Raw genomic sequence first — 27,241 nt, 5'->3', positions numbered from 1 at the left:
AAATACTCTTTTCAAACAAATGCTTACTTGGAAGTAGGTCAAGACAGAGAAGAAGCTCTGTGACGATGCCAAGCCCCCCCAGGTGCTGAAGAAAGGTTAAAGCCTAATCATCCACTGAGGCCAATTCCCAATTTCACTCCATGATTTTGGAATTCAGGACCTCTTTCGTGTTGTTGGCCATCCAAATATTCCCCGATGTTTCGCTACATTTCAATCTAACAATCAGGAAAGCAAATGATCATCATGTGTCTGCATGCAGTGTACTTCCCGGAAAGATGTAGAGTTGACCAACTCTGCTGACAGGGTGGTAACTTACCAGGATCAAAGTGCCAGCAATCTGATACAAGTCCCATGCCACCTGTGCTCACATGGGATAATGGATCCCAGTAGACCATCCTAAATCGCCCCAGGTTCACCCACACAGAGGTGTCAAGTCTGTGGTGTAGTGTTCCTCCGTTATATACCCAAAAAGAGCAATCTCCCCTGAAACAGACACACGAATCTACACATCAGGGGTCAAATGGGCAAGAGACATCTAATAACCCTGCCAAGGCCTTACCAATTAAAGCAACCAACTGCAGCTTCAGCAGAACCTCAATTAGCTACAGACTCACACATGTGATAAGCTAAAAACTAAATAGGAAACCTCACAACCCAAAATAGGCAGACCACAGGGACATCCTTTAACTGCCACATTCTTTAAAAGACGATGCTTTGTTCTACTGCTTCTTCTCTTCAAAGTGCTTGTCAAATTCAGATTGATTCCTAAAATATATCAAAGAGGAGGTTTAAATAATTTTTCTTAAAAAAAAACAAAAAAAAAGGTACCCAAGTCTAAAAATTAAGTCCTAATCACAGCCCACCATCGACCAGAACGTGACCCAACCTCTGTGGCTTAGGAATGGTACGAGGAAATATGAACTACTGAGGGTACCTGAGCACAGGGCTGGTGTACAATTGGCACACAAGTCTCACTGCTGCTGAAGGCTATTCCTCCACACGCAGGACCGTCTGGTGCTGCTCCCAGCCCAGCAGAAATGACAGTGGCCAGAAACAAGCATGTGCCATCAAGGAGACAGGTCACAGCACACATGTGCCCCTGTACTGTGTGACATGTCCACACATGCCTTAAAAGAGCTGCACAGAAACTCTGAAAGTCTCCATTTCCCGGGTGAAAAAAATCAGGTACAGTTTCCAAACTACTAAGTAATGGCATCAGGGCGCAAGAACCCTTGTGGCTTGGCTCCAAAGTCCTTACACCCAATCTGCACAACTGTGAGGCGGTCAGTACCAGCCCAGTTCACAGACGAATAGGAAAAGTTAAAAGAACTTGCCCAAGGTCACAAAGGGATTCTAATCCAGAATATCTGACTTAGCAAATACAACTGTTACACTGTCATCTGTAGCTAGAAAAAGTAGGTATAATCACAACTGGTCTCCTATGAGATATTAAAGATAGCTTGGAAATTTAGTTGATATGGTGTGTAGTTTTTGGAAACCTGTGAAGTAAAACATCAAAAAGCAAGACAAGGGCGCCTGGGTGGCTCCGTCAGTTAAGCATCCGACTCCTGAGGTCGGCTCAGGTCGTGGTCTTGAAGTCGTGAGACGGAGCCCTGTGTCAGGCTTTGCACCGGTAGTGTGGAGGCTCCCTGGGATTCTTCGTCCCTCTCCCTCTGCCCCTCCCCTGCCCCTCTCCCACTTGCATGCATACACTATCCCTCTCAAAATAAATATACTTAAAAAAAATTTTTTTTTAAATAGGAAACAATTTGGGGAAAAAATGATCTCTACTGAATTTAAAAAATAAAATTTTTTGTTTTTTCAATATATGTATGCTAAAGGAAAGTGTTGCTCTGTAACTTTTTCATCGGCGAATATGTTAATATTGCGGTTTATTTGCCAGTGTTCAAGTCGAGAAATGTTATTTATAGAGATGACCTAGTAGCAAACATATTATATACCCATTTCCTAGGAAATTTCTGAATAAAACACTTTCAAGAAGTCAAGGCCTGGCCCTGGCATGTCAGGCTGAGGCTGTGTTAGGCTGGGAGCCTGTGGTGAGAATGGGGAGGCACCTTCTCCCAGATAAACTCCCAGAGGCTCCAGCCATCAAGCTCAAGCTGAGGGTCTAGGCAGGATATACCTACACAAAGAAATGCTTTTACAACAACCCCATCAGGACCACAAATAAATACCTTTTGATACCTCTGACTGGCAAAGTCCCCAAATTTGGCCACTCACTGTTGGCAAAGATGTGAAATGGAACTCTTCTACACTGCTGGTGGGAACATTCATCCCTCCGGAGAACACTATGGCACCATCAAAATGAAAGATACCCTTCTGATCTAACAGTTCTGCATCTAGGAATCTCTCCCGGAATCATGTATACGATGCCAATGTGTAATGCAGCACCATGATCATCAATAGGGGACTGGTCACATAATGTAGATATCCATGCTTTGGAATACTACGTAGCCACAAAAAGGAATAAGGAACTCTATACAAAGATACACTAACAAAGAGAACAAAAAAGGAGTAAGGATAGAATAAGTGTATAGTAGACTGCTATTTGTGTAAAAACAAAACAAAACAAAAGAAAAAAACGATAGAATACAGACATACTATCTGCCTCAGGTACGCACATAAACTCTAAAGGAAACAGAACACTTAACTGGTTACTTCTAGAGGCAACCAGGTGACTGAAGAACTGAGCAGGAGAGCGGTTTCACAATGTACCTTCTATACTTTAAATTTTTGAACCTTATGAGAGTTCTACATGTTTTTACATTGCTAAGAGATGCTGCACCTTAGTGAAGTAACTGATCTAGGCAACTATCCTCAACTGTGCTTAAAGCATCAGGCTAAAGGCTGAAGGGGACCTTCACAACCAAGAGATAAAGGGTGTCTGTACCGACCAAGCCCACAGATCACTGTGCCAGCTGAGGTGATACAACAGGAAGGGCAAAGCTCTACCTCTGAAATCCTCCAGTCACAAAAGAAAGTAAATCTGATTATCAAGCCTCCAGATCTAACTCCTAGGGTACAGGAATTTCACAGATAAGGGAAAACAGGTTAAAAAAACATCATGAGGATACAATCACCAAAGTCCAGGAGGAGACTTTAAGAAAATTAATTTCTTCAAAAAGATTTAAAAAGACTTACAAAAAGAAGTAAAAAGACTTACAAAGCACTCTAATGTGTAGCCCTTATTCTGAATCCTAAGTCAAACAAATAAAACTGTAAAAGAATCCTTTTTGAAGCAATCTGGGAAATTTGAACACTATCAAATGGTATATTATTTTTTAAAATGACTGTTTTTAATAAAGTCTTCAACTTCTAGATATACTCTTGCAGTATTTACAAATGAAATTCCATGTCTAGGAGTTACTATAAAATAATCCAGTGGGGGCACCTGGCCGGCTCAGTTGGTGGAGTGTGCAACTCCTGATCTCAGGCTTCTGGGTTCAAGCCCTATAGTGGCGGTAGATATTACTTAAAAAATAAAATCTTGGTGTGCCTGTGTGGCTCAGTCAGATAGTGTCCAACTTTGGCTCAGGTCATGATCTTGCAATTCGTGGGTTCGAGCCGTGTGCTGGGCTCTGTTCTGACAGCTCAGAGCATGGAGCCTGCTTCTGATTCTGTGTCTCCCTCTGAATCTGCCCCTACCCCACTTGCGCGGTCTCTCTCTCTCAAAAGTAAACATTCAAGGGGCGCCTGGGTGGCTCAGTCGGTTAAGTGTCCGACTTCGACTCAGATCACGATCTCGCGGTCCGTGAGTTCGAGCCCCATGTGGGGCTCTGGGCTGATGGCTCAGAGCCTGGAGCCTGCTTCCGATTCTGTGTCTCCCTCTCTCTCTGCCCCTCCCCCGTTCATGTTCTGTCTCTCTCTTGTCTCAAAAATAAATAAAACGTTAAAAAAAAAATTAAAAAATAAATAAACATTAAAAAATAAATAAATAAATAAAATCAAATAAATAAAACCTTACAGGCATCTGGGTGGCTCAGGCGGTAAAGCGTCTGATTCTTGGTTTTGGCTCAGGTCATAATTTGTTCGTGAGTTTGGGCTCCGTATCAGGCTCTACACTGACAGCGTGGAACCTGCTTGGGATTCTGTCTCCCTGTCTCTGCCCCTCCCCTGCTCACTGGCTCACTCTCTCTCTCTCTAAAAAAAAAAAATAAAATAAATTAAAAAAATAAATAAAATCTTTAAAAAAATCCAGTGGGGAAACACAAGAAAAAAGATGAAACAAGAATCTTCATATCAATAATCACTCTAAGAATTGTTGCACAGGAGTTGCACTGGGAGACAGAACCCAGAAATTTCATTATAATATTCTGTTCAGTTCTGTATCTTTAGAACTTTCCCTTACCACATTTTAATTTTTATTATTTAAAAAAATTTTTTTAAGTTTATTTATTTTGAGAAATACAGAGACAGCGTGAATAGGGAGGGGCAGAGGGAGAGAGAGAGAGGGAGGGAGGGAGATTTGGAAGAAAAGTTAAGGCAAGACGAAACAGCTGGCAGTGAACTCACCATTCCCAAGGCTTGGTGAGGGGTACAAGAAAATTCATTATATGATTACATCTACTTTTGATAATTGAGATTCTCCGCAGAAGTTAAAAAAAAATTCCCTGGTAAATCAACCTTTGACTTTTTTTTGTAGAGAAATAATCCATTTAATCATAACTTTAAACTGTTAGAAGTTCGATGAGCAGGACTCACTACCTCCTTTTGGCCAGCAGAGCCTCAGAATTCTGACCCACAGCAAACCCTTGACACACAGGCTTCCAGCAAATGCTCCGAAACAGTCTGCTAAAAACCTAACCCACCAAGGTCAACTTGTGCCAGTTAACCAGCAAGCTGTCCCTTTTGAGGCGCCTGGCTAGATTAGTCAGAAGAGCATGCGACTGAAGTAGGGTATAGAGATCATTTAAATCAAAACAAGAAACGAAAGAACCAAGTTGTTGCTTTTAAAGTGTTTGCCTCCCTGCATTTTGACAGATAAGAGACTTGAGAGGCAGAGAGAAAGGGGGAGAGAGAATTGACAGTGTGGAGCCTGATACAGGGTCTGATCTCAAGATCAAGGATCAGGACCTGAACCAAAATCAAGAGTCAATGATTAACCAACTGAGCCACCCAGGTGCCCCTGCTTCCCTGCATTTTAAAGCAGTACTAAGTGACTGCCTCCAGGGAGGGGAGGGCACACTCTGTGTTTTAAAAGCCAGATCTACCAATTCTCTGATTAAGCAGTATGTGTTCAATGAGACCACAAAAAAAAAAAAAAAAAGAAACAAATCAAACAACCCCCCCCGCCCCCCCCCCGAAAAAACTATAGATGAACTCTCTAGTATACACAATTTTGTACCTTTGTCTTGCTCGTGACATCATAGCAATTCTAAGTCATTAAATAGATTTTATACAATTTCGAGGGCAGTCTATGACATGAGTTCTGTGTCCAATTTTCCAATCTTATAAACAATCCTACCATATTTGTTTACCAAGGCCTGCCTATATTTCTAATTACTTCCTAAGAATGGAGATTTGTAAAACTAAGTCACAAGGTAGAAATACACACACACACACACACACACACACACACACACACACACACACACAATTTTGTTAAGATCTTCGTTTTGAGGGGTGCCTGGGTGGCTCATTCAGTTGAGTGTCTGACCACTGATTCTGACTCAGGTCATGATCTCATGGTTAGTGAGACTGAGCACGGAGCCTGCTTGGGATTCTCTCTCCCCGCTCTCTCTCTCTGCCCCTCCTCTGCTCACAGATGCTTGTGCTTACTTTCTCAAAATAAATAAATAAACTTAAAAAAAAAAAAGATTTTATCTTTGGGGGGCCTGGGTAACTCAGGTGAGCGTCTAACTCTTGATTTCAACTCAGGTCATGATCCCTGGATGGTGGGACAGAGCCCTGCATGAGGCTCTGTGCTGAGTGTGGAACCTGCTTGAGAGTCTCTCTCTCCCTCTTACCCTCCCCCCACTTACTTAAAAAAAAAAAAAAAAAAAAAAAGATTTTATTCTTAAGTAATCTCTATATCCAATGTGGGACTTGAACCCACAACCCCAAGACCGAGCTGCACACTCCACCAACTGAGCCAACCAGGCACCCCAAGACAAAAATAGTTTTTTGTTTTTTTAAATTTTTTTTCAACGTTTATTTATTTTTGGGACAGAGAGAGACAGAGCATGAACAGGGGAGGGGCAGAGAGAGAGGGAGACACAGAATCGGAAACAGGCTCCAGGCTCTGAGCCATCAGCCCAGAGCCTGACGCGGGGCTCGAACTCACGGACCGCGAGATCGTGACCTGGCTGAAGTCGGACGCTTAACCGACTGCGCCACCCAGGCGCCCCTAATTTTTTTTTTTAACGTTTATTTATTTTTTTGAGACAGAAAGATAGAGCATGAACAAGGGAGGGTCAGAGAAAGGGAGACACAGAATCCGAAACAGGCTCCAGGCTCTGAGCTGTCAGCACAGAGCCTGACGCGGGGCTCAAACTCACGGACCGCGAGATCATGACCTGAGCCGAAGTCGGCTGCCCAACTGACTGAGCCACCCAAGCGCCCCTAAAAATAGTTCTAAATTTTCATTTCTGCCTATTATTGTGTTAGCTAACTGGACCTAATGACTATATGTGACACCGAAAATGTAATTTTTTCTTCTCTCCTCCCACAAGAAATAACCACTTAAGAATTTGGTATATACTGGGATGCCTGGGTGGTTCTGTTGGTTAAGCATCAGACTCGATTTCTGTTCAGGTCATGATCTCACGGTTCATGGGATCGAGCCCTGTGTCAGGCTCTGTGCTGACAGCAGAGCCTGCTCGGGATTCTCCCTCCCTCTCTGCCCCTCCTCCACTCATGAACATGCTTGCCCTTTCAAAATAAATAAACATTAAAAAAAAATCTGGTGGGGTGTCTGGGTGGCTCAGTCGGTTAAGTATCCGACTTTGGCTCAGGTCATGATCTCACTGTGAGTTTGAGCTGTACTGACAGCCAGAGCCTGGAGCCTGCTTTGGATTCTGTGTCTCCCTCTCTCTCTGCCTCTCCCCCACTCACACTCTGTCTCTCTCTCAAAAATAAACATTAAAAAAAATTTTTTTTCTTAAAAACTGGTATATGCTTTTATTAAAAAAAATTTTTTTTTAAACTTCATTCATTTGAGAGTGAGACAGAGCATGAGTGGGGGAGGGGCAGAGAGAGAAGGAGACAGAATCAGAAGCAGGCTCCAGGCTCCGAGCTGTCTGCACAGGGCCCTATACCAGGCTCGAACCCACGGACTGTGAGATCATGACCTGAGCCGAAGTCAGACGCTCAACCAACTGAGCCACCCAGGTGCCCCAAAAACTGGGATATTTTAAACACATTGCATTAAGATGCATATACAAGAACACAATTTTCATTCCCACCAAACAGGACAATTTGGTAAGTTTCCATTTTCTTCTTCACATCATGTATCTTCTATGATCTACAACTGTGCAGTATTTCACTTTATTGTGACACAACTACTTTAGCCCCTCCAAAAACATCCATGTTTGGGTATCTCCATTTTTCCACTAATTCAAAATGATGCAATGAACACCTTCCATCTTCTCATACACACGCAATATTCTTGTAGGACAACTTGCTACAAATTGCTTAGAGGTGACTCAAATCTCTAAGCGCTTTAGTTTAATTATTTTTAAGATGTCTTTATTTTTGAGAGCGAGACAGCGTGAGCAGGGGAGGGGCAAAAAGAGAGGGAGACACACACACACACTCCTTACATAACAAAAATCGTTTAAAATAGAACTCAAACACCTGTTATCTTTAATATATTTGATAAAGTTTTCAACATTAAAACAAAACACATGTTCTGAGTTTGTGGTCAGTTGTCCCCCAACAGGCCTACTGCAGGGAGTCTGACCCCTCTGCCAGCACCATTAATTCTGGCAAATAACAGTGGGCTTCAGACACTTCCAGAGATTTTGGTAAATGGTTGGCCTATCTAATTATTGCCAACATGGAGATTCTACCAAAACACTGGATGAGGTACACAAAAATGTAAGTTACTAAGAAAAAGCAGAATAAAGGGTGCCTGGGTGGCTGAGTTGGTTGAGCATGTGACTCTTGATTTTGGCTCAGGTCATGATCCCAGGATTGTGAGATCGACCTGCACATCAGGCTCTGCGCTTAAAATTCTCTCTCCCTCTGTCCTGTTTCCCACTCTCGCACAAACACATTCTCTCTCTCTCTCAAAAAGAAAAAAAAAAAAAAAAAGAAAAATCAGAACAAATCATGGATTAGAGGTGGTTTACAACCTATGACAATGAAACCCGTATTCATCTCCTAACAGTGATGACCACACCACACTGCAGCCTTTCCAGAAACCAACCTCAAGATGCGCACCTGGGAGCCGTTGGTCCCAGGCCTCCGGCTCGGATAGTGCAGGGGCCGAACGGCAGGCTCGGAGGCCAGCACCACCATCAGGTCTTCAGAGGGCAGCAGCAGAACAGGGACAGCAAGAATTAGCATACTGACCATATTTGGCCAAAAAGCTTCTGAGGGGTTCTGCTTCTCAAAATTGCAATTCTGACAAGAAGTACCACAACTAGCCTTTCTGATAAACCTATCTGTTCATCTTGAATCAACTATCTTTAAAAGATCAAAGTGACCTCCGGAGAGAGCTACTGGATGGCTGGTCACAGAAAGGGGAGACTTTTCACCAGAGCCTTTTAGACTTCTGGAATCTCCCACAGTAAACATGTATTACCTACCAAAGAGATTTAAAAATTGGTTTTCATCAAATTAACTTAACAAATCTGTATTTTGAGAAAAGCCTTTATCTTCCCTAAAAAGTTTATACTGTAAAACTAAGGAGATGAGAAGTTATTTTAGGGGCGAGGCGCCTCTGTGGATAAGTTGAGCATCCGACTTCGGCTCAGGTCATGATCTCACAGCTCGTGGGTTTGAGCCCCGCATTGGGCTGTGTGCTGACAGCTCAGAGCCTGGAGCCTGCTTCGGATTCCGTGTCTCCCTTTCTCTCTGCCCCTCTCTGGCTCACGCTCTGTCTCTCAAAAATGAATAAATGCTAAAAAAAAAAAAAAAAAAAAAAAAGTCATTTTACAGGCACCTGGGTGGCTTAGTCAGTTAAGCATCAGACTTTGGCTTAGATCATGACCTCACAGTTTTCAGTTTCATGAATTCAAGCCCTACGTCAGGCTCTCTGCTGGAAATGCAGAGCCCACTTTGGATCCTGTCTCCCTCTCTCTGCCCTTCCCGCTCCTCAAAAGGAAAAAAACATTTTTAAAAAAGTTATTTTAGCTTGGTATCGTAAAGTTAGGCCACTTTTAATTACTTTACTTAGAGTAATCCGTGTACATCCAGTGTTGATATGTATAAATTAAAAACTCAAAAGGTGGGGCATGGGCATTATTATCTTAAAACCAATGAAGAAACTTTTAAGGTAAAATCTCCCTCTTCTCCCTAACACCTAGAGGTGTCTTCTTAGCTTCACAGAACAACAGTCCACTGTGTGACAGAACAATATATTTATTTTTTTCTTTTTTAAGAAGATTTTATTTTTGTGGGGCGCCTGGGTGGCTCAGTTAAGCGTCCAACTGTTGGTTTCGGCTTAGGTCATGATTGCGCAGTTTGTGGGTTCGAGCCCCATGTCAGGCAGGCTCTGTGCTGAGAGCGCAGAGCCCCTTGGGATCCTCTCTCTCTCTCTCTCTCTCTCTCACAAAATAAATACATAAATAGATTAAATAAATACACACACACACATATCCAATGTGGGGCTTGAACTAACAACCCAGAGACCAAGAGGTGCACACTGGACTTAAGCCACCCAGGCACTTCGTGACAATTTATATAACTAGTTCTCCATTAATAGTTGCATTACAGCCTCTTTTTTTCCCTTTAAAAAAAAAGTTGCAATGAGCATCTTTTGCATATACATTTGCACGTATCCCTAAGATATGTTCCCAAGAGCACAGTTTTTTAAAGTTTTTTATTTTGAGAGAGAGAGAAATCACACATGTGTGCATGGGGGAGGGGTAGAGAGAGGGGGAGAGAATCCCAAGCAGGCTCCGCACTGTCGGCACAAAGCCCAATGCAGGGCTTGATCCCACGAACCATGAGATCATGACCTGAGCCAAAATCAAGAGTCGAACGCTTAACCGACTGAGCCACCCAGGCATCCCCTGGCTATCAAACATTTTAATTTGAGCCACCTGTAAAATCAAAAATTATTTTTAAGGAGTTGGGGGGAGGGGTAGTTTCCTTTTTCACTGAAAAATTCCTATGTGTGATAAATTTTCTCATAGCACAAAAAAGTCTCTTGACCCCTCCAAGCAAGTTACGAGTGTTCATAATCTCTAAAACACCTCTCTGCACATCTAAACATGTCAACAAGTGTACACCACCCTTCCTGTTAAAAAAAAAAAAAATACACACTATGGAGGGGTGCCTGGCTGGCTTGGTCAGTAGAGCATGCAACTCTTAATCTCAGGGTCATGAGTTCACGCCCCATATTAGGCACAGAGCTCACAAATAACTAAATACTGTATGCGATTTACAACAACGTTTAAAAAAAAAAAAAACCACACTATGGAAGCATCATATCACACTTTGCTTATCCACTTAATCTACCTTGCAGATAAATTCACTTCAGTGATACAGTGAACTAACTCAATTCTCTTTTCACAGCTCTACTTCATTCCATCCTAAAGAGCAACTATGATTTAGCCAGTCCCTTATCGAGGAAGTCTACTTGGTTCCTGTTTTCTACGGTTACAAATGCTGTAGGAATATTCCAGAACAAATTTATCTTTGTACGTATGGGAAGTATTACCAGTGAGATATAATCTTAGAACTGGCCATCCTGGGATGTGCTTTCACATCTTCAGATGTTGAATTACCCACGAGGTGTATTATCAGGATTACTTAATTCTTCATCTCTTCAGTTCTGAATGAGGGAGAGCACCTACCACAGGATTAGATGCCCGCTAGGAAATGTCCTTTTCCATTCTTTACCCATTTTCTATTGAGCCACTAATACCATTCTAGTCAATTACGATGAATTTTACATAGAACTAGCTAGTTGTCATCCACACTGCAAATATTCTATCCCAGCTTATTCTCATTGCATGTAAGGCAATTTTGTTTTAGTAACCTCTACAACCAACGTGGGGCTGAAACTCATGACTCAGATCAGCAGTCACATGCTCTTCCAAGTGAGCAGGCCAGGCACCCCACATATGGGTATTTTTGATACACTAAATTTTTACGTTTTTACACAAATGCACACATCTTTCTCTTACAGCTTATAGACTTTATAGCACCGAGATGACAAAACAAAATCCATTTTGGGGGGATCCACCTGGGATGTACTGGTTGGTACATAGTTTACTGTTCGTTAAAAACAAATCCAGTTTCTCCATACTGGCGGAACACACCTCCTTCAAAATACACTACATGACTGCGTGTTTCAGCCTGTTTCCAGTTCTTCTACTAATCTATTTCGTAGTTGTAAATTCATCAGGTCATTTAAAAAAATGCATGGACATTCTGATCTAGCAGAAATGCTGAGACTTATGATCCAGAAAACATTGCTGAAACTGAGATTTCAAACAGACACTGGTGTACATACCAGTTTCTGAAACCTGACATCCCAAGATAATGGCCTCTTCACATAAGCATTTGCAGTTTACTGAAGAATGAAAGTCACAATACAGAAAAATTCCCTTTCTGAGCCTCTTCTGTTAGGTGAGCTGTTGCTAAAGGCATTTTTATTTTTAGTTAATTCCAAGATTCAACACTGAGAACACGCTGTGGCTAAAGAATGAATCCGAAAAAGAATTGTTAATTTTCATCACTTTAAAAGCTACTGGATTAAATAGAATTTACTCAAGTTATAATACATCCTTCAAAATGGCCTTTGGTGAGGAGGAAATGCCTTTCCTTGGGTTTTGTTTTTCCCTGACTCCCTCACACCAAGTTCTGTCCCTTCCCAGTCTTCACTCAGAACCATTCTGAATGGCATCAACGCCACCCCACCCTTTAGTTACTTAGAGACAGACAGTGTATGAGTGGGACAGGGGCAAAGATAAAGGGAGGCGCCAGTGCAAAGCCCAAAGCAGGGCTCGAACTCACAAAACTGTGAGATCATGACCCGAGCCGAAACCAAGAGTTGGCTGCTCAACCGACTGAGCCCCTCAGAGGCCCCTACATCAAACCCCTTCACTGACCTCTAGTCATACTAGCGATGGATGATTAGAGAGAAGAAAAAACTTAGAGTGACTAAATCCTGCATTCTCAATGGAGAAAGGGGTGAAAATGGCTTAAAGGATGAAAAAAAATCTTAGATATCACAATGGTTTGTGGCCTGGAAATGACCACAGCATGTAAGCTAATATGCAGGGTATCTATGGTAACAAAATTTCATGGAGGGGCAAGGGACAGACAAATTAGGAATAAAGGTCTAAAAGGGCTCCTTTGGGAGGCAACATTTTTTTTTAAAGTTGTGAAGTTCCATTTTATTACCACTAAATTGCAAAAATTTAACACTAAAGGGGTATAAACTGGTATCATGGCTTCATCAACAACAGAGTAACAATAAAAACAACATACAGAAAAAGGACATTACAGAACTATCCTGCAAGGATCAACACATGCATCCCCTACAAGCCAGCAATTTCCTTCCTCGGAATAGACCCTAGATAAATCCTAATACGTGTGCACCAAGAAGATATTCAAGAACATTCATAATACTGTTTGTAACAGCAAAAAAAAACCTAAAATCAACCTGTCTGTGAATAATGAATGGAGTTTGGGGAATAGTCAAGCAGCAATGAAAATAAACCATATCCAACAAAATGGGTAAAAAGAGACATACTGAATGAAAAAATAAGATTACCAAGTATCTATATTACGAAACAATTTTTCTAAAGCTTAAAAACAGGCAAAAATATAATGTTCAAAGAATCATAATAATACGTAATAAAAAACACCTTGAAAAGGAAAGGATACATATGAAACGCACAACAGTGTCGGGGTGGCAGACATAGAGGTAGAGACCAAATGATACTGGCCATGTTCTAACTCTAAGGGAGAGTGGTGGCATAGTAAGTATCTCTTCGATTATTTTGCTTCATAACTTACAAATCTCACGTTATTCTCATTAGTTGATATTTGGCTCTTCACAGTAGGGATGAATTAACACCAAAAAAAACTTACATCTAATTCAAAAAACAGGTCCCTTTCTTTACTTGCAATCTCATAGTCTGCTCGGAGGGCCAAGTCGTGGATTTTGGTACATTCTCCTAAATCCATGCGCTGTAAGAAAGAAACAAAAATTTACACATGAGCATCTACTCATTGTAGAAAGCACATGACCTGGTGTTTCAACTGTCACCAAAACAAACAATACCTCTTTGAATACTAAACTAGAATAAATAAATTAAGAAACCATACGTAGCCAAGAAGCCTTACTTTTCTTTCACCACGATTATGTGACACTTGTATGCATTTAAGTGTGAAGGTTTGTATCTCTTTCAAAGCCAGAAACAGAGTAACAACGAAAACCACATTAATTAGCTTTTGCTAGTTTTATTTTTGCATCAGTCATAGAAGAAACGTCTATTCAGTGAATATCAGCATGGGGGAGGGGAAGGTAGCAAGGAAAAGGCCAGAAAACAAGATGCCATCAATACAAATTTCTAGGCATTCCTTCCTATAATCCTCACTACTCAAGATGATCAATGCTTCAGGTGCAGAGATAAGGAAAAGGAAAGAGCAGATATCAATCAGATTTTGGCAATTCTAACAGAACCTAACGCTTAGTTTTGTGTAGCTCTTTGTATACCAGAAGGCATAAAGCAGAATAGGCCAATTCAGAGCCAAAAGAATCCTCCAAACATTCTCCTAACCTAGTAAATGACCCTTGACATAACTAGGGACATAGATTGCGCCACAAAAGGCTCTTTTACTAAAACAAATGATTTGTGTTACCGGTAACATTAGCCTGACGTGACATGCTATCATGTGTCGTACACATATGTAAAACAAACAACAGGGCACACTCCTTAACTAAATTCGGAGTGTGCGACTCTGTGATGGCACCCTCCACCTCTGGCCATCACGAGAGCACAAGGAAAGTTTGTATGCTGAGGATCATGCTATCAAGTCAGACAGGGCAAGTTAACAAAAGCTAATACCACAATGAGGAGACATCTCTGAAATCCAAGCACTTGGGACAAAAGCACAGGTATACATAACTAGCAAACAAAGAATGATGGGAGTCCAGGACCTCCTGTAAGCTCAAACTACAACTATGTCCAAAACGAGTTCAAAACCTTCGTGGATTATAAAGTCCTTAACATCTTAGGCAAATTAGGGAGTCTCGCGGTACCTAACTCTTGAACCGCAGTCTCACAGAAGGTGCGTGCCATGCTCACTAACGAAACGTCCTTTAGAATCACCAGTGAGAACCAACAGTGGGCTCCCTGGTGTAGAGCTTATCTTCATTTGATCTTCATTTTGATCATCTTCTGCATTTAAATGCTGATGACCTTTTTTCTCCTTCATTGTTATTATAGTGAAGTCATATGCAGCTCACGTATGTTGGTTCACAGGGGCATCTAGAGGCAGGGCAATAGTAGTTCTAGAAGCCAAAGTTGCAAATAGAATCGCTGTTCCTGTACTGCAGACAACTTTTGCTTCATTCACTCTTACGTATCAATACAATTTTTTAAAATATAGTCTCCACAAGAGAAAGGTAAGCACTATAGCTGCAAAATAACTGGCAAACACCAGGAATACTTAAAAGCTAATGCAAGTTCTGTATTTCAAAGAAAACCTACCATCAGAGGAAACACTAAAACCTGAAGTACTAAGCCTTCAGTACATGTAATGTAATTTCAGGAATAGAATTTACTCATTCTACTTATGTAGAACACCCAGTGCTCATCCCAGTAAGTGCCCTCCTTAATGCACATTGGCCATTTCGCCCATCCCCCCAACCAACACCCTAGGAAGCAACCCAGTTTGTTCTCTGTATTTAAGAGTCTCTTATGGTTTGTCTCCCTCTCTGTTTTAATCTTTTTTAAAATTTTTTTTAATGTTTATTTATTTTTGAGAGAGAAAGAGAGAGAGAGACACAGAGTGTGAGCAAGGGAAGGGCACAGAGAGAGAGGGAGACACAGAATCCGAAGCAGGCTCCAAAGCAGAATCCGAAGCTGTCAGCACAGAGCCCGATGCCAGGCTCGAACCCACGAGCTCTGAGATCATGACCGGAGCCGAAGTCAGACACCCAACCGACTGAGCCACCCAGGCGCCCCCTCTCTGTTTTTATCTTATTTTTGTTTCCCCTCTCCTATGTTCATCTGTTTTCTTTCTTCAATTACACATAGGAACGAAACCATACAGTATTTGTCTCTGACTTATTTTGCTTAGCATAATACACTCTGGTTCCATCCACACTGTTGCAAATGGCAAGATCTCATTCTTTTTGATCATCCGATGACATTCCGTTGTATGTACACCACAGCTTCCTTATCCATTCATCAGTAGATGGACACTTCGGCTCTTTCCATATTTTGGCTATCGTCATTAGTGCCGCTATCAACATTGGGGTGCATGTGCCCCTTCGAATAAGCATTTTTGTATCCTTTGGATAAATACCTAGCAGTGCAATTGCTGGGTCATAGGATTAAGTACTAAGCATCTTAAGTACAAATCAACCTCCATTCTAAAAACTTAAATTGTCACGGGGTGCCTGGGTGGCTCAGTTGGTTAAGCCTCTGACTTCCGCTCAGGTCACAATCTCACGGTTCATGAGTTCAAACCCCGCAATGGGCTCTGCATGAACAGTGCAGAGCCTACTTGGGATTCTCTCTTTCTTTCTCTCTCTCTCAAAAAATAAAAAATAATTTAAGAAAACAAAAATTTTAATTGTCAGGAAAATTTTGACATTTGTGAACCACACAGGAAGAAATTCACTGCTGTCTTCCTTTGGGTGAGAACTCTCAGGCAGCCACTGTAATGCAAGCAGTGGACAGGGCTGGGTTCCATGGTTACTCCCTGTCTATATATTTTCAGCTTTGCCAAGGAGGGAACAAAGTACTGGCTAATTTCCCTGGCAGCTGAACACCAAGCAGAGCTGCAATGTCACATTAGGCCCTTCCAGAAGATTTCAAATGGCTGTTAAATCCAGCTTGTCAGATCTTTTTTACCGAACAAATATCTGTGTTCGATACCTCCTAGTGGTCTCACACCGGGCAGGGAACTAAACACACAGGGCAGGGAACTAAAGGCTCTTTCCAGAACATGTGGAAAACAAGTTCTTCCACTGAGGCAAGTTACACTACCTTCCCTCCAGTTATCTTACTCTCCCAAACTTAACAACCAATACTGTATTTTCCCATTAAGCTGTTTTTTTCAAGTTTATTTATTTATTTTGAGGTGCCTGGGTGGCTCAGTCAATTAAGCGTCAACTCTTGGTTTTCACCCAGGTCATAATCTCACAGTTTCATGGGGTCGAGCCCTGCGTTGGGCTCTGCGCTGGTGGCATGGAGCCTGCTTGGGATTCTCCCTCTCCCTCTCTGCCCCTCCCCCATTTGCACTGTCTCAACCTCTCTCAAAATAAATAAACTTAAAAATTGGAGGGATTGCTCTTGCTGCTTGGGATTGGAACAGAGGGAGAGAGGGAAAATTTATTTATTTAGAGAAACAGAGCACGAGCAAGCGCACGCACACACTAGAGGGAGAGAGGGAAAAAGAGAATCCCAAGCAGGCTCCATACTGTCAGCACTGAGCCTGATGCGGGGTTTGAACTCATGAACTGTGAGATCATGACGTGAGCTGAGATGGAGTCAGACACTTAACTGATTGAGCCACCCAAGGGCCCAATAGCCTTAACAAAACTGTAACATCCATTCCACCTTGCCTCAGGCCTACTAATGACAGGAGATGGTTCTGAGCAACAACTTGGGCCTGGAGCAGCTCATGGAAGACTGAAGGTTATAACCACCTTCATTCAGCCACTCTTAATTTTTTTTTTTACATGTTTTATTTTTGAGAGGGAGAGGATATGAGCGGAGAAGGGGCAAAGAGACAGAATCCCAAGCAGGCTTGGGAACTGTGAGATCAAGACCTGAACCAGAGTCGGATGCTTAACTGACTGAGCCACCCAGGCACCTCTAGCCACTATATTTTAAATAATCACATTCATTCCATTATAATTTGACACAAAACACAAACTCCTCAGAAGACCCATCATTCACCTCTACCCCTCACTTCCCACTCCGATACAGTCCACACCAGTGAGGCCCAACCTTTACAACCACTTTCATACGATTTTCCAACCCTCATCCTAGTCGTCCCTCAGCAGCCCCTGACATTTGTTTATTTGCATTTTCACAGTACCATGGATTCTCCTGGGTTTTCTCCTCCTCCTTAGTCTGCTGCTTCTTAGACTCCCCTTGCAGAGCCGCCCTCGGCCAACTCCACCCAGGAGTGACCCTGCTCATTCCATGCCTTCTCATAACTCATCTGATTCGACAGTCTCTGCCTGCCTCTCCCCCTCACTCCCACCTCAGACACACCAGCAGCATTCCCACTGTCCTTCAGTTCCAACTTCCACCCAGAGCATTATAACCCCCAACTGTGCAGGTGTTCCTTCTCACCATTCAATGTCCTGAGAAGCCTTTCTTATCACTCTACCTAAAACCATCCATTATCCATTTAATGTCTGTCCTCTTCCTCCACTGGAATAAAGACTCTGTCTTACTGGTACCATTTCCCCAGTGCCTGGCACACAGCTGGTGTCCAATAAATACCTGGTGAGTTAATCTGTACCTACCACAATAAACACTTGTAAGAAACGCGCTCATTCTCACTATTTTTCTCACTGGCATTCAGGAACAATGCTACCCAGGGATCTGATCTCCCTGCTCAAAGTACTGAAATGCATTACTCATGCACATCCATCCCCCTCTGCTCCTTCTGGCTTCTCCCACTAAGATCAGTCAACAACTCCAGGTTGTGATGCCCCCCCCCCAACAGGATTTTCCTTCAGCTGAACTACTTTTAACTACTGGAAACCATTAATCTACACTGACGGTACCCAAAACAATTAGCAGAAAAAGGTATCTCTACCCAGGTCAAACTACAGGTAAAACCTCAGATAACAAAAGCACAGGGTTTGACATTCATTTCTTCTCTGTTCTCTGAAGAGTGAGCTTGAGAATTTAATACATGAGTGGTTTTCCACAGGCTGCTCCCCCCACAAGTGTAATAACAAAAGTAATCATGAAGAAAATGTTCCCTAGTGGATGCACATTTATTTGACCCTTAAAATGAAAAAATAATATAAAATACAATGAGTACAGTTTTTATATTCCATAAAGTAGCTATGCAATCTAAAAACGGTGGTCGTCGGGGCGCCTGGGTGGCTCAGTCGGTTAAGCATCTGACTGCAGCCCAGGTCATGACCTCACAGTCTGTGAGTTCGAGCCCCGCGTCGGGCTCCGCACTGACAGCTCGGGAGCCTGGAGCCTGCTTCCGATTCTGTGTCTCCCTCTCTCCCCGCCCCTCCCATGCTCACACTCTGTCTCTGTCTCTCTCTCAAAAATAAACAAACATTAAAAAAAAATTGAAAAAAATAATAGTAATAAAATAAAATAAATAAAAAATAAAAATGGTGGTCATCTTTATCGGACTCCTTTTCTGTAAGTAGCTGAATCACGGCAGGTAATTCTCCACTCTTTAGTCTTTTTCGATCCTATCTGACTCTGAAGAAACATACATTCCGTAACGCTAACATTTATTTGTTTGGGTTGTCTCAAGTGAACATAAAACTTTAGGGTTTATATTCACTGGAGCATGTGCTGATTTCTTGAGAGGGTAGCATAACACAAGCCTAAAACTCATATTCAAACAAAACGCTAAAACCTCAGTGTTAAACCCAAATGATTTTTTAAACATCTAAAAATTTGGGGGGTACCTGGGTGGCTCAGGGGGTTAAGTATCCTGCTCTTGATTTCAGCTGAGGTCATGATCTCAGCGGTTTGTGAGTTCAAGACCCACATCGGGCTCTTCGCTGACATCACAGAGCCTGCTTGGGATTCTGTCTCTCTCCTTCTCTCTCTCTGCCCCTCCCCCACTTGCTATCTCTCAAAACACACACACACACACACACACACACACACACACACACACACACACACACCTAAAAACTTGGGGAAGAAATGTACCTTGTTGTACCAAAAATTTACCAGATGTCTAATGTGAAAACAAACCAACCCAGAATTTTCAAAGTATAGGCTGACCTGAAGCATACTTTCAGGTTTGGCCAAATGACACTAGTCACAGTACTTATGAATATCTCCATAGAAATGATTCTATGAAAATCTGCTAACTTACAAAATGAACTTTATAGCAATAACATATGTCTCATAACATCAAATGTCACCAAACTAATGCCACGAGTCTATCATTTGAAGGACAATAGATGATTTCTGCCTGGTAAAGGAAAAGAGAATTCAAGCTGTAAGCCCTTCACTGCCTGCACAGCCCTCATCTGAGTGTTTGATGATATTCTCCCAAACCCAAATACACCTACCGTCCCAGCCAGGATATCATGGGGGCAGCAGTCCAGAAGGTGACTCTTGCAGACACGGTCATCTGTAAACTTGACCCTCTGTCTGGTTTCGTCTCCTGAAATTCATTTGTGGTTTTAAATAAGACAATATTATCACGTTAAACACAAAAGCATATCTGGTACAACAATTCACCTGGATGATTGGCAGACTACCAAATACAATGAAAAGCTGATCTAGAGATAATTTACAACTGGAGCGGAATACAGATGTTTTTTGATGCTGAATGTATCATGAAGAATCACACTTAATGAGATCTGACTCCATCATTGTGCCAAAGAAGTCAAGGAATCTGAAGTAAGAGACTGAGCACCAAAAGGCCATTAACCCCGCACATACATGTGGGGAATGATACCAAAACCCATGCTACTCAGAGGGCCATGAATCACCACATATGACTTATAGCTGGTAGTTTCTCCACCAACAGAAGCTACAGATTAGTCTTATCGTTTTGCTATGGACAAATGCATAGGCAGTATTTTGCCCAAAGTCACATGAAGGAGAAAGCTTTCAAACTCTACCACTGACTGGTAAATAACCTAGACCTAGTCTTCCTATGCCCCGTCACCCCCACCCTTAAAAAAAGAGAGTTGGCACCTGGGAGTCACTTTTAACAAGACAATACCGGAAAAAAAAAAAAAAAAAAAAGGAACTAGGTTAGTCAATACACACTGTGAGTTCCAACACATACTGTACCCATCTGCATTCTTCAAGACCTCAGCTGCAGAATTTTATGCCCGCTGTTGAAAAGTTTTAAAGGAAAAGTTTTCTTGCCCAACCTGCAGTAAGGAAGTCAGGGGAATGATACATAAAAGTAAAGGCAAAGTGGAATGTGACAAATTTTAAAGCTAATCTGTGTATCCACAGAGCTGTGTAATACTAAAGGAGGAATATATTTTAGGATTTGCAAGCATCCAGGATTAATGTTGTGTCTTTTTATTGAAAATGTTTTCTTTCTAAACTACACTTTTAAAGTTATTTGTGAAAAAAAGCAAACACTTTTTTGTTATAACAGCTTAGAAATTGGTTGTGACTCACGGCTCGATGAACATGAGGCTTTTCTGCAACTCCCTTGCAGATTGATGTAGGCAGGCAAAGATACACTGAACCTTTATAAATAAAATAGAGGGGCCACAATTGTTCAGTTTGTATGAAATAAAAATATGGGAAGCAATTCAAAAGCAACTCAATATACAAAGAAAGCTAAAAGAGCACTTATTCACCTATGAAATAAAGTGCAAAGAATCTGCACAGCCCTGCGAATGTGTCCATGTGAACTTACAACTTCATTACTTCAGTAGAAAAGAAAACACAAACCACAGCAGGTATACACCTTTGCGAGGTGCAACCGCTTTCTCCTGAAGACAACCATCGTGATCTTTCACTCCTCCCTACGACAATCATTGCAAGACCTACCTAACGACTGCCAAGCGCTGGCTAAACAGAGGCTCTCCTGTGTGACTAGGGGGAAAGGGGGCTGGAAAAGCACTCGGCAGGAACCCACGTTAGAAAAGCTCAATTCACAGCTCCCCTTGGTACAGAAGAGGAACGGCGGGGGTTTCAAGGCCCATCCGGCTCGCTCGGGTGTGTGTAGCTTCTTCCCCGAGGAGCCTCGGAGGAGCTCCACCACCCGGCTGTCAGCGACCTGGAGCCCACGCTGGCGCCAGCCCTCCGCCGACTCCCCGGTTCGCGGCGCGGGGCCGCGGGAGCGGGAAGGAGTCGCGCGGCGCCGGCCAGGGAGAAAGTCGCAACCGCAAATGGGGAGGGGACCCATCGCCAGCAAGGGAGGGCCCGGCCGCGGCCGCCTCCAAGGCGAACCGGCTCAGACAAAGGCCCGGCGCCGGCGGTCGGCGCGCGGGGGAGGGAAGGGTGCCCGGCGCAGGCGCAGACGGTCGCGGCCCCCGCCTCAGGCCGCCCGGCGGCCTCGCCTCACTCCTGCCCAGCCCCTCGCCAGGCCTGTCGCCCGGACTCACCGTCCCGGGCCGTGCCCATGAGCTGGTCCAGCAGGGCCCGCATCTGCGCCTGGGCGGACATGATGGCCGGCGAGGGCGGCAGGGATGGCCGCGACGACTCCTCTCAGCGAACGGGCAGCGGTGGCGGCAGCGGCGACGAACGCTGGTCGCGTCGGCCTCGAGCCCACTTAGCTCCTTCCCGCCGCGGGGGACGCCGGGAGGAAGTGCGTCAGTGCCGGTGTTGAGCCTGCTGGGAAATGTAGTTTCTAAGGCGGGATAGGGAAGGAAACTCCGCCCCGTAAGAGACAGGTGGGAGGGGTCCAAACAAGTTGCCCAAAAGGGGAAGCCAAAAAAGTCCCCACCCTGATTTTATTCTAAGGCCCAAGACCTATGTGTTCTAGTGGGACTAAACTGCAATCAAATAATATGAATATGGACAATACAAAACGAAAAAATACATCTTACGTGTTTTCTTGCTGGCGATGAAACCCTTTTACTCCCAGACTCCAGTTTTTCTCTACTGTGAAATGGGGATTCTAATGGTGCCTGTCCTATGACTTGTGAGAGTTAAGTCAAGCCCGGTATTAATGTTAGATTCTGTGATTACAATTTTATGGCAGTCCATCTGTGAGGTCAGTCGGCCATCCACCAAGGCTATTCTATTCTAGCTCCAGCCGCACCAGAGATTGGCCATGAGGTACTATTCCTTGAGTAGAACAGCCAGTCACATGAAGGTAGGTTGATTACATTGGATCCTTTTTACTCTAGGCGGACAGTGATTCATCCCTATGGAACTGTCAACTTACACAGATACGTGTTTGTTTTTCCAGACAACAGTGCCTCTACACTGGCACACACATCCAAAAGCTTGCAGAATGCCTGATTCATTGACATGGGATCCTGCACAACACTGCCTCATATCAAGAAATATGTTTCATGGTAAAGCAGATCAGGTATTTATTTCTGTATAGCAAGCCACTTAAAAAACTTAGTGGTGTAAAAGAGATGATTTATTATTTCTCATCATTCTGTGGAATTCAGGCAGGGCTTAGCTGGGCCTAGGCTCTACTACTCTAGGTGGTGTTGGCCGAATTCACAAAATTGCTTGTATGGAACTGGGCTAAGGTCCAAAGCTTCATTGATATGTCTGGTTCCTCTGTGATGCTCCACATGGCCTCTCTCTCTGTACAGAGATCACGTCACTCAAAAGTCTAGCACAAGCTGCTTTATAGTATGGCAGATGGGAAACAAAAAAGTGAACGTGTAAAAATTGAAAAAACACTGCCTGTATAAAATGATAATAATAATATTAGTTTGTGGGATTTAGCAAAAGAGTAATAGGGGCGCCTGGCTGGCTCAGTCAGTGGAGCATGCAACTCTTGAACTTGCAGTTATGAATTCGAGCCCCACATCAGTGTAGGGATTACTTAAAAATAAAACCTTGGGGTGCCTGCATGGCTCAGCCCAGTAAGTGTCCCAACGCTTGATTTCAGCTTGGGTCGTGATCCGAGGGTCCTGGGATCGAGTCCCATGTCAGGCTCTGGGCTGAGCAGGAGCTTGCTTACGATTCTCTCTCGGGGCACCTGGGTGGCTCAGGTGGTTAGGCCTCCATCTATTGATTTCAGCTCGTGTCATGACCTCACGGTTTGTGAGTTCAAGCCTCGTGCTGGTCTCTGTACTGGCAGCATGGAGCCTGCTTGAGATTCTCCCTCTTTCTCTGTCCCTCCCCCACTCACACTCTCTCTGTCTCTCCCAAAGTATATACACTTAAAAAAAAAAAGATTCTTTCTCTAAAAAAATAAAAATAACTAAATCTTTAAAAATAAATAATTTATTTAAAAAATGTTTTAATGTTTATTTATTTTTGAGAGAGAGAGAAGAGAGAGCGCAAGCAGGGGAGGGGCAAAGAGAGAAGGAGACACAGAATCTGAAGCAGGCTCCGGGCTCTGAGTTGACAGCACAGAGCCTGATGGGGGGGCTTGAACCCAAGAACCAGGTGATTATGACCTGAGCCAAAGTCAGAAGCTTAACCAACTGAGCCACCCAGGTACCCCTCCAACTCTTGGCTTCGACTCAGGTCATGATCTCAGCGTTCGTGGGATCAAGGCCCCCAGTTCGGCTCTCTCTCTGCTTGGAATTCTCTCTCTCTGCCTCGCTCCCATGTATGCACACACTGTCTCTCTCTCTCTCTCTCTCTCTCTCCAAATAAATAAATAAACTTAAAAAAATTGTTTAAATTTAGATTTGGTTAAATTAAATATTCATTGTAAAATTTCAAGGATAATCACTTTAAAAATATAAGTGGATTATAAAAATTGCAGGCAGGTAGATGGGAAAAAATGGAACAAGAACATTAACAAACTTAATCAACCTGAAGCATGCAAGAGGTATTGAAAAGTGAGACAAATAAAAATTAAAAATGAGGGACGCCTGGGTGGCTCAGTCAGTTAAGCGCCCAATTTCAGCCCAGGTCATAATCTCACTGTTCCCGAGTGTGTGCCCGGCATTGGACTCTCTGCTGTCACCACAGAACCTGCCTCACATCCTTTGTCTCCCTCTCTCTGCCCCTCCCCACCCCTGCACCATCTCTTGTCTCCCTTTCGAAAATAAGAAAGAAAAAAATTAAAAATAAAATGGCTAGGGGTGTCTGGCTGGCTCCGTTGGTAGAGTATGGGAGTCTTGATCTCAGGGTTGTAAATTCAATCCCTGTGTTGGATGTACAGATTACTTACGAATAAAATCTCAAAAAAATCTTCCTTAAAAAAGGTAGTAAGGGCACCTGCGTGGCTCAGTTGGTTGAGTGCCCAACCGTTGACTTCGGCTTCGGTCATGATCCCAGGGTTTGGAATCAATCAATACCCTGTTGGGCTCAGTGCTGAGCATGAAGCCTGCTTGAGATTCTCTCTCTCCCCCCTCCCTCTCTCCCCCTCAGCCCCTCTCTACCACTTGCTTTCTCTTTCTCTAAAATAATAATAATAATAATAACAATAACAAGGCTAAATGCAAATTGGCAGCCTGGATTAGATCCTTGAACAGAGAAGGGACAGTAGTGGGGTGCCTAGGCGGCTCAGTTGGCTAAGTGTTCAACTTCGGCTCAGGTCACGATCTCATGGTTTCCAAGTTCCAGCCTGGCATCGGGCTCTGTGCTGACAGCTCGGAGCCTGGAGCCTGCTTCAGATTCTGTGCCTCCCTCTCTATCTGCTCCCTCCCTGCTCATACCCTGCCTGTCTCTGTGAAAAATAAATAAACATGAAAAAAAAAGGGGGGGACAGTAGTGGCAAAACTGGTGAAACTTAATAAAGTCTGTGATTTAGTTAATCATGAAGTACTAATATTAATTTCTTAGTTTTGACAAATGTACCATAGTTATGGAAGCTGTTAATCTTAGCGGAAACTGACTGAAAGGTATATAGGAACTCTTTAATGTCTTTGCAAGTTTTCTGTCAAATTTTTCCAAAATATAAAGTTTATTTAAGAAGCAGTATGGTGGGGCACCTGAGTGGCTCACTTGGTTGTGTGTCCAGCTCTTGGTTTTGGCTCGCATCATGATCTCACGGTTTTGCAATTTCAAGCCCCATGTCGGGCTCTGTGCTGAGAGTCTGCTTGGGATTCTCCCTCTCTTTCTGCCCTTCCCCCTCTCGAGGTCTGTCTCTCACAAAATAAATAAATAAAGGTAAAAAAAGAAAAAGGCAATACAGTATAGGGTGTCTGGCTGGCTCAGTGAGTACAGCATGTGACTCTTGATCTCAGGGTCCTGAGTTCAAGCCCCTCAAGCCCCACATTGGGCTCGGATAAATGTAAATAAATAAATAAATAAATAAACAAACAAACAAATAAAAATAGGTAAATAAAAATAAGAAGTAGAGGGGCACCTGGATAGTACAGTTAACTGTCTGACTGTTGATCTCAGCTCAAGCCTTGATCATAAGTTCAAGCCCTATGTTGGGCTCTGTGCTGGGCGTAGAGCCCACTTATAAAATAAAAAACGCACAAACCTCGAGATCATGACCTGAGCAGAAGTTGGACTTTTAACCAAGTGAGCCACTCAGGCATCCCTAAGCTTTTTTTTTTTTTTTTAATGTTTATTTATTTATTTGGAAAGGGAAAGAGAGAGAGCACGCGCGCCCACACGTATGAGTGGGGGTAGGGCAGAGAGAGAAAGAGAGTCTCCAGAAGGCTCTGCAATATCAGATATCATGAGTCAGATGATTAACCAACTGAGCCACTCAGGCACCTCTAAAGGGAATACTTTCAATTCCTGCCTATTTTTGCTCCTGTAGGATTTTTTGGTAGTTATTTTTTTAACAAGCTAGCAATGTTACCTCCTATTCTTTATTTTTATTTATTTATTTATTTTTGAGAAAGAGACAGAATGTGAGTCGGGAGGGATAGAGAGGGAGACACAGAATCCGAATCAGGCTCCAGGCTCTGAGCTGTCAGCACAGAGCCCCACATGGGGCTTGAACTTGTGAGCCAGGAGATCATGACCTGAGCCGAAGTCGGACGCTTAACTGACTGATCCACCCAGGTGCCTGTTTCCTTCTATTCATAATCTCCTAAAACTTTTTACATCAATGTGCATTGAATTTTATTGACTGATTTTTCAGCATATCTTGAGATGATTTTGTTTTTTTCCTTTAAGCTTTTAATGTAGTAAATGCCATGAACTTTCTAATGATAAATGGTCTTTATGTTCCTGGAATAAAACAATTTGCTCATGGCTTGTTTCCTTTGTGCATATTGCTAGATTCCATTTGCTGATATTGTTTGGGATGTTTGCCTCTGTGTTTATAATTGGATTATAATGTCACTTTATTTTACTAATCTCTTCTAGTTTTGGTATCAAGGTTAAATTGACCTCAAATTTAATCTTTCCCTATTTTTTGGATGTTTGTATAACATCGGAATGATCTGTTTCTTTAAAAGTTGGTACAATTCGGGGCACCTGGGTGGCTCAGTCGGTTAAGCGTCCGACCTCGGCTCAGGTCATGATCTCATGGTTCGTGAGTTCGAGCCCCACGTCGGGCTCTGTGCTGACAGCTCAGAGCCTGGAGCCTGCTTCAGATTCTGTGTCTCCCTCTCTCTCTGCCCCTCCCCCATTCATGCTCTCTCTCTGTCTCAAAAATAAACAAACATTAAAAAAATAATAATAATAATAATAAAATAAAAGTTGGTACAATTCACCAGTAAAACTATGTGGGCCTGATGTATTCTTTGAGGAAGAAATTTAAAGTAAGATTTATCGTGGTGCCTGGGTGGCTCAGTCGGTTGAGTGTCCGACTTTTGATTTCAGTTCAGGTCATGATCCCAGGGTCATGGGATTGAGCCTTCAGTCAAGGCTTGGCTCAGAGCCTGCTTAAGATTCTCTTTCTCTCCTTCTGCCCCTACTCCTGTGAGCATGCACATGCTTTCTCTCTCAAATAAAATAATCAATTAAAGTAAGATTTATGATGATCTTAAAACTGGTGCATAAAAAATTAGCTTGGAGCGCCTGGGTGGCTCAGTCAGTTAAGCGCTGTACTTTTGATTTTGGTCAGGTCATCATCTCACGGTTCATGTGATCAAGGCCCGGGTCAGGCTCAGAGCTGGTACTTAAGAGTGTGCTTCGGATCCTCTCTCTCAAAATTAATAAAC

The 27,241-nt window shown here is 43.0% G+C and overlaps 1 protein-coding gene across 3 annotated transcripts in view; it reads right to left on the bottom strand.

The window, feature by feature from the left end:
* LUC7L (LUC7 like) overlaps positions 1–21,827 on the bottom strand; it is a 36,354-nt gene extending 14,527 nt beyond the window's left edge. The window contains exons 1-4 of one of the 3 annotated variants that reach the window (XM_047098097.1): positions 21,629–21,778; positions 20,694–20,764; positions 19,619–19,713; positions 13,234–13,332 (exon numbers count right to left, since the gene is read on the bottom strand). In XM_047098097.1, coding sequence (XP_046954053.1) covers positions 13,234–13,329 — 96 coding nt within the window. In that variant the 5' untranslated portion in view covers positions 13,330–13,332; positions 19,619–19,713; positions 20,694–20,764; positions 21,629–21,778. Of the gene's footprint in view, positions 1–13,233; positions 13,333–19,618; positions 19,714–20,693; positions 20,765–21,628 lie in introns of all 3 variants that reach the window. The other 2 variants (XM_047098096.1, XM_047098095.1) reach the window with 2 other exon arrangements.
* Positions 21,828–27,241: the final 5,414 nt, after the last annotated feature.

Source organism: Lynx rufus, unplaced genomic scaffold (assembly GCF_022079265.1).
Source record: "Lynx rufus isolate CCGP_SWC_20201006 ecotype Redwood Valley unplaced genomic scaffold, mLynRuf1.p SCAF_43, whole genome shotgun sequence".
Classification (NCBI taxonomy): Eukaryota; Metazoa; Chordata; class Mammalia; order Carnivora; family Felidae; genus Lynx; species Lynx rufus.
This window is presented reverse-complemented; position numbering and strand designations above follow the sequence as displayed.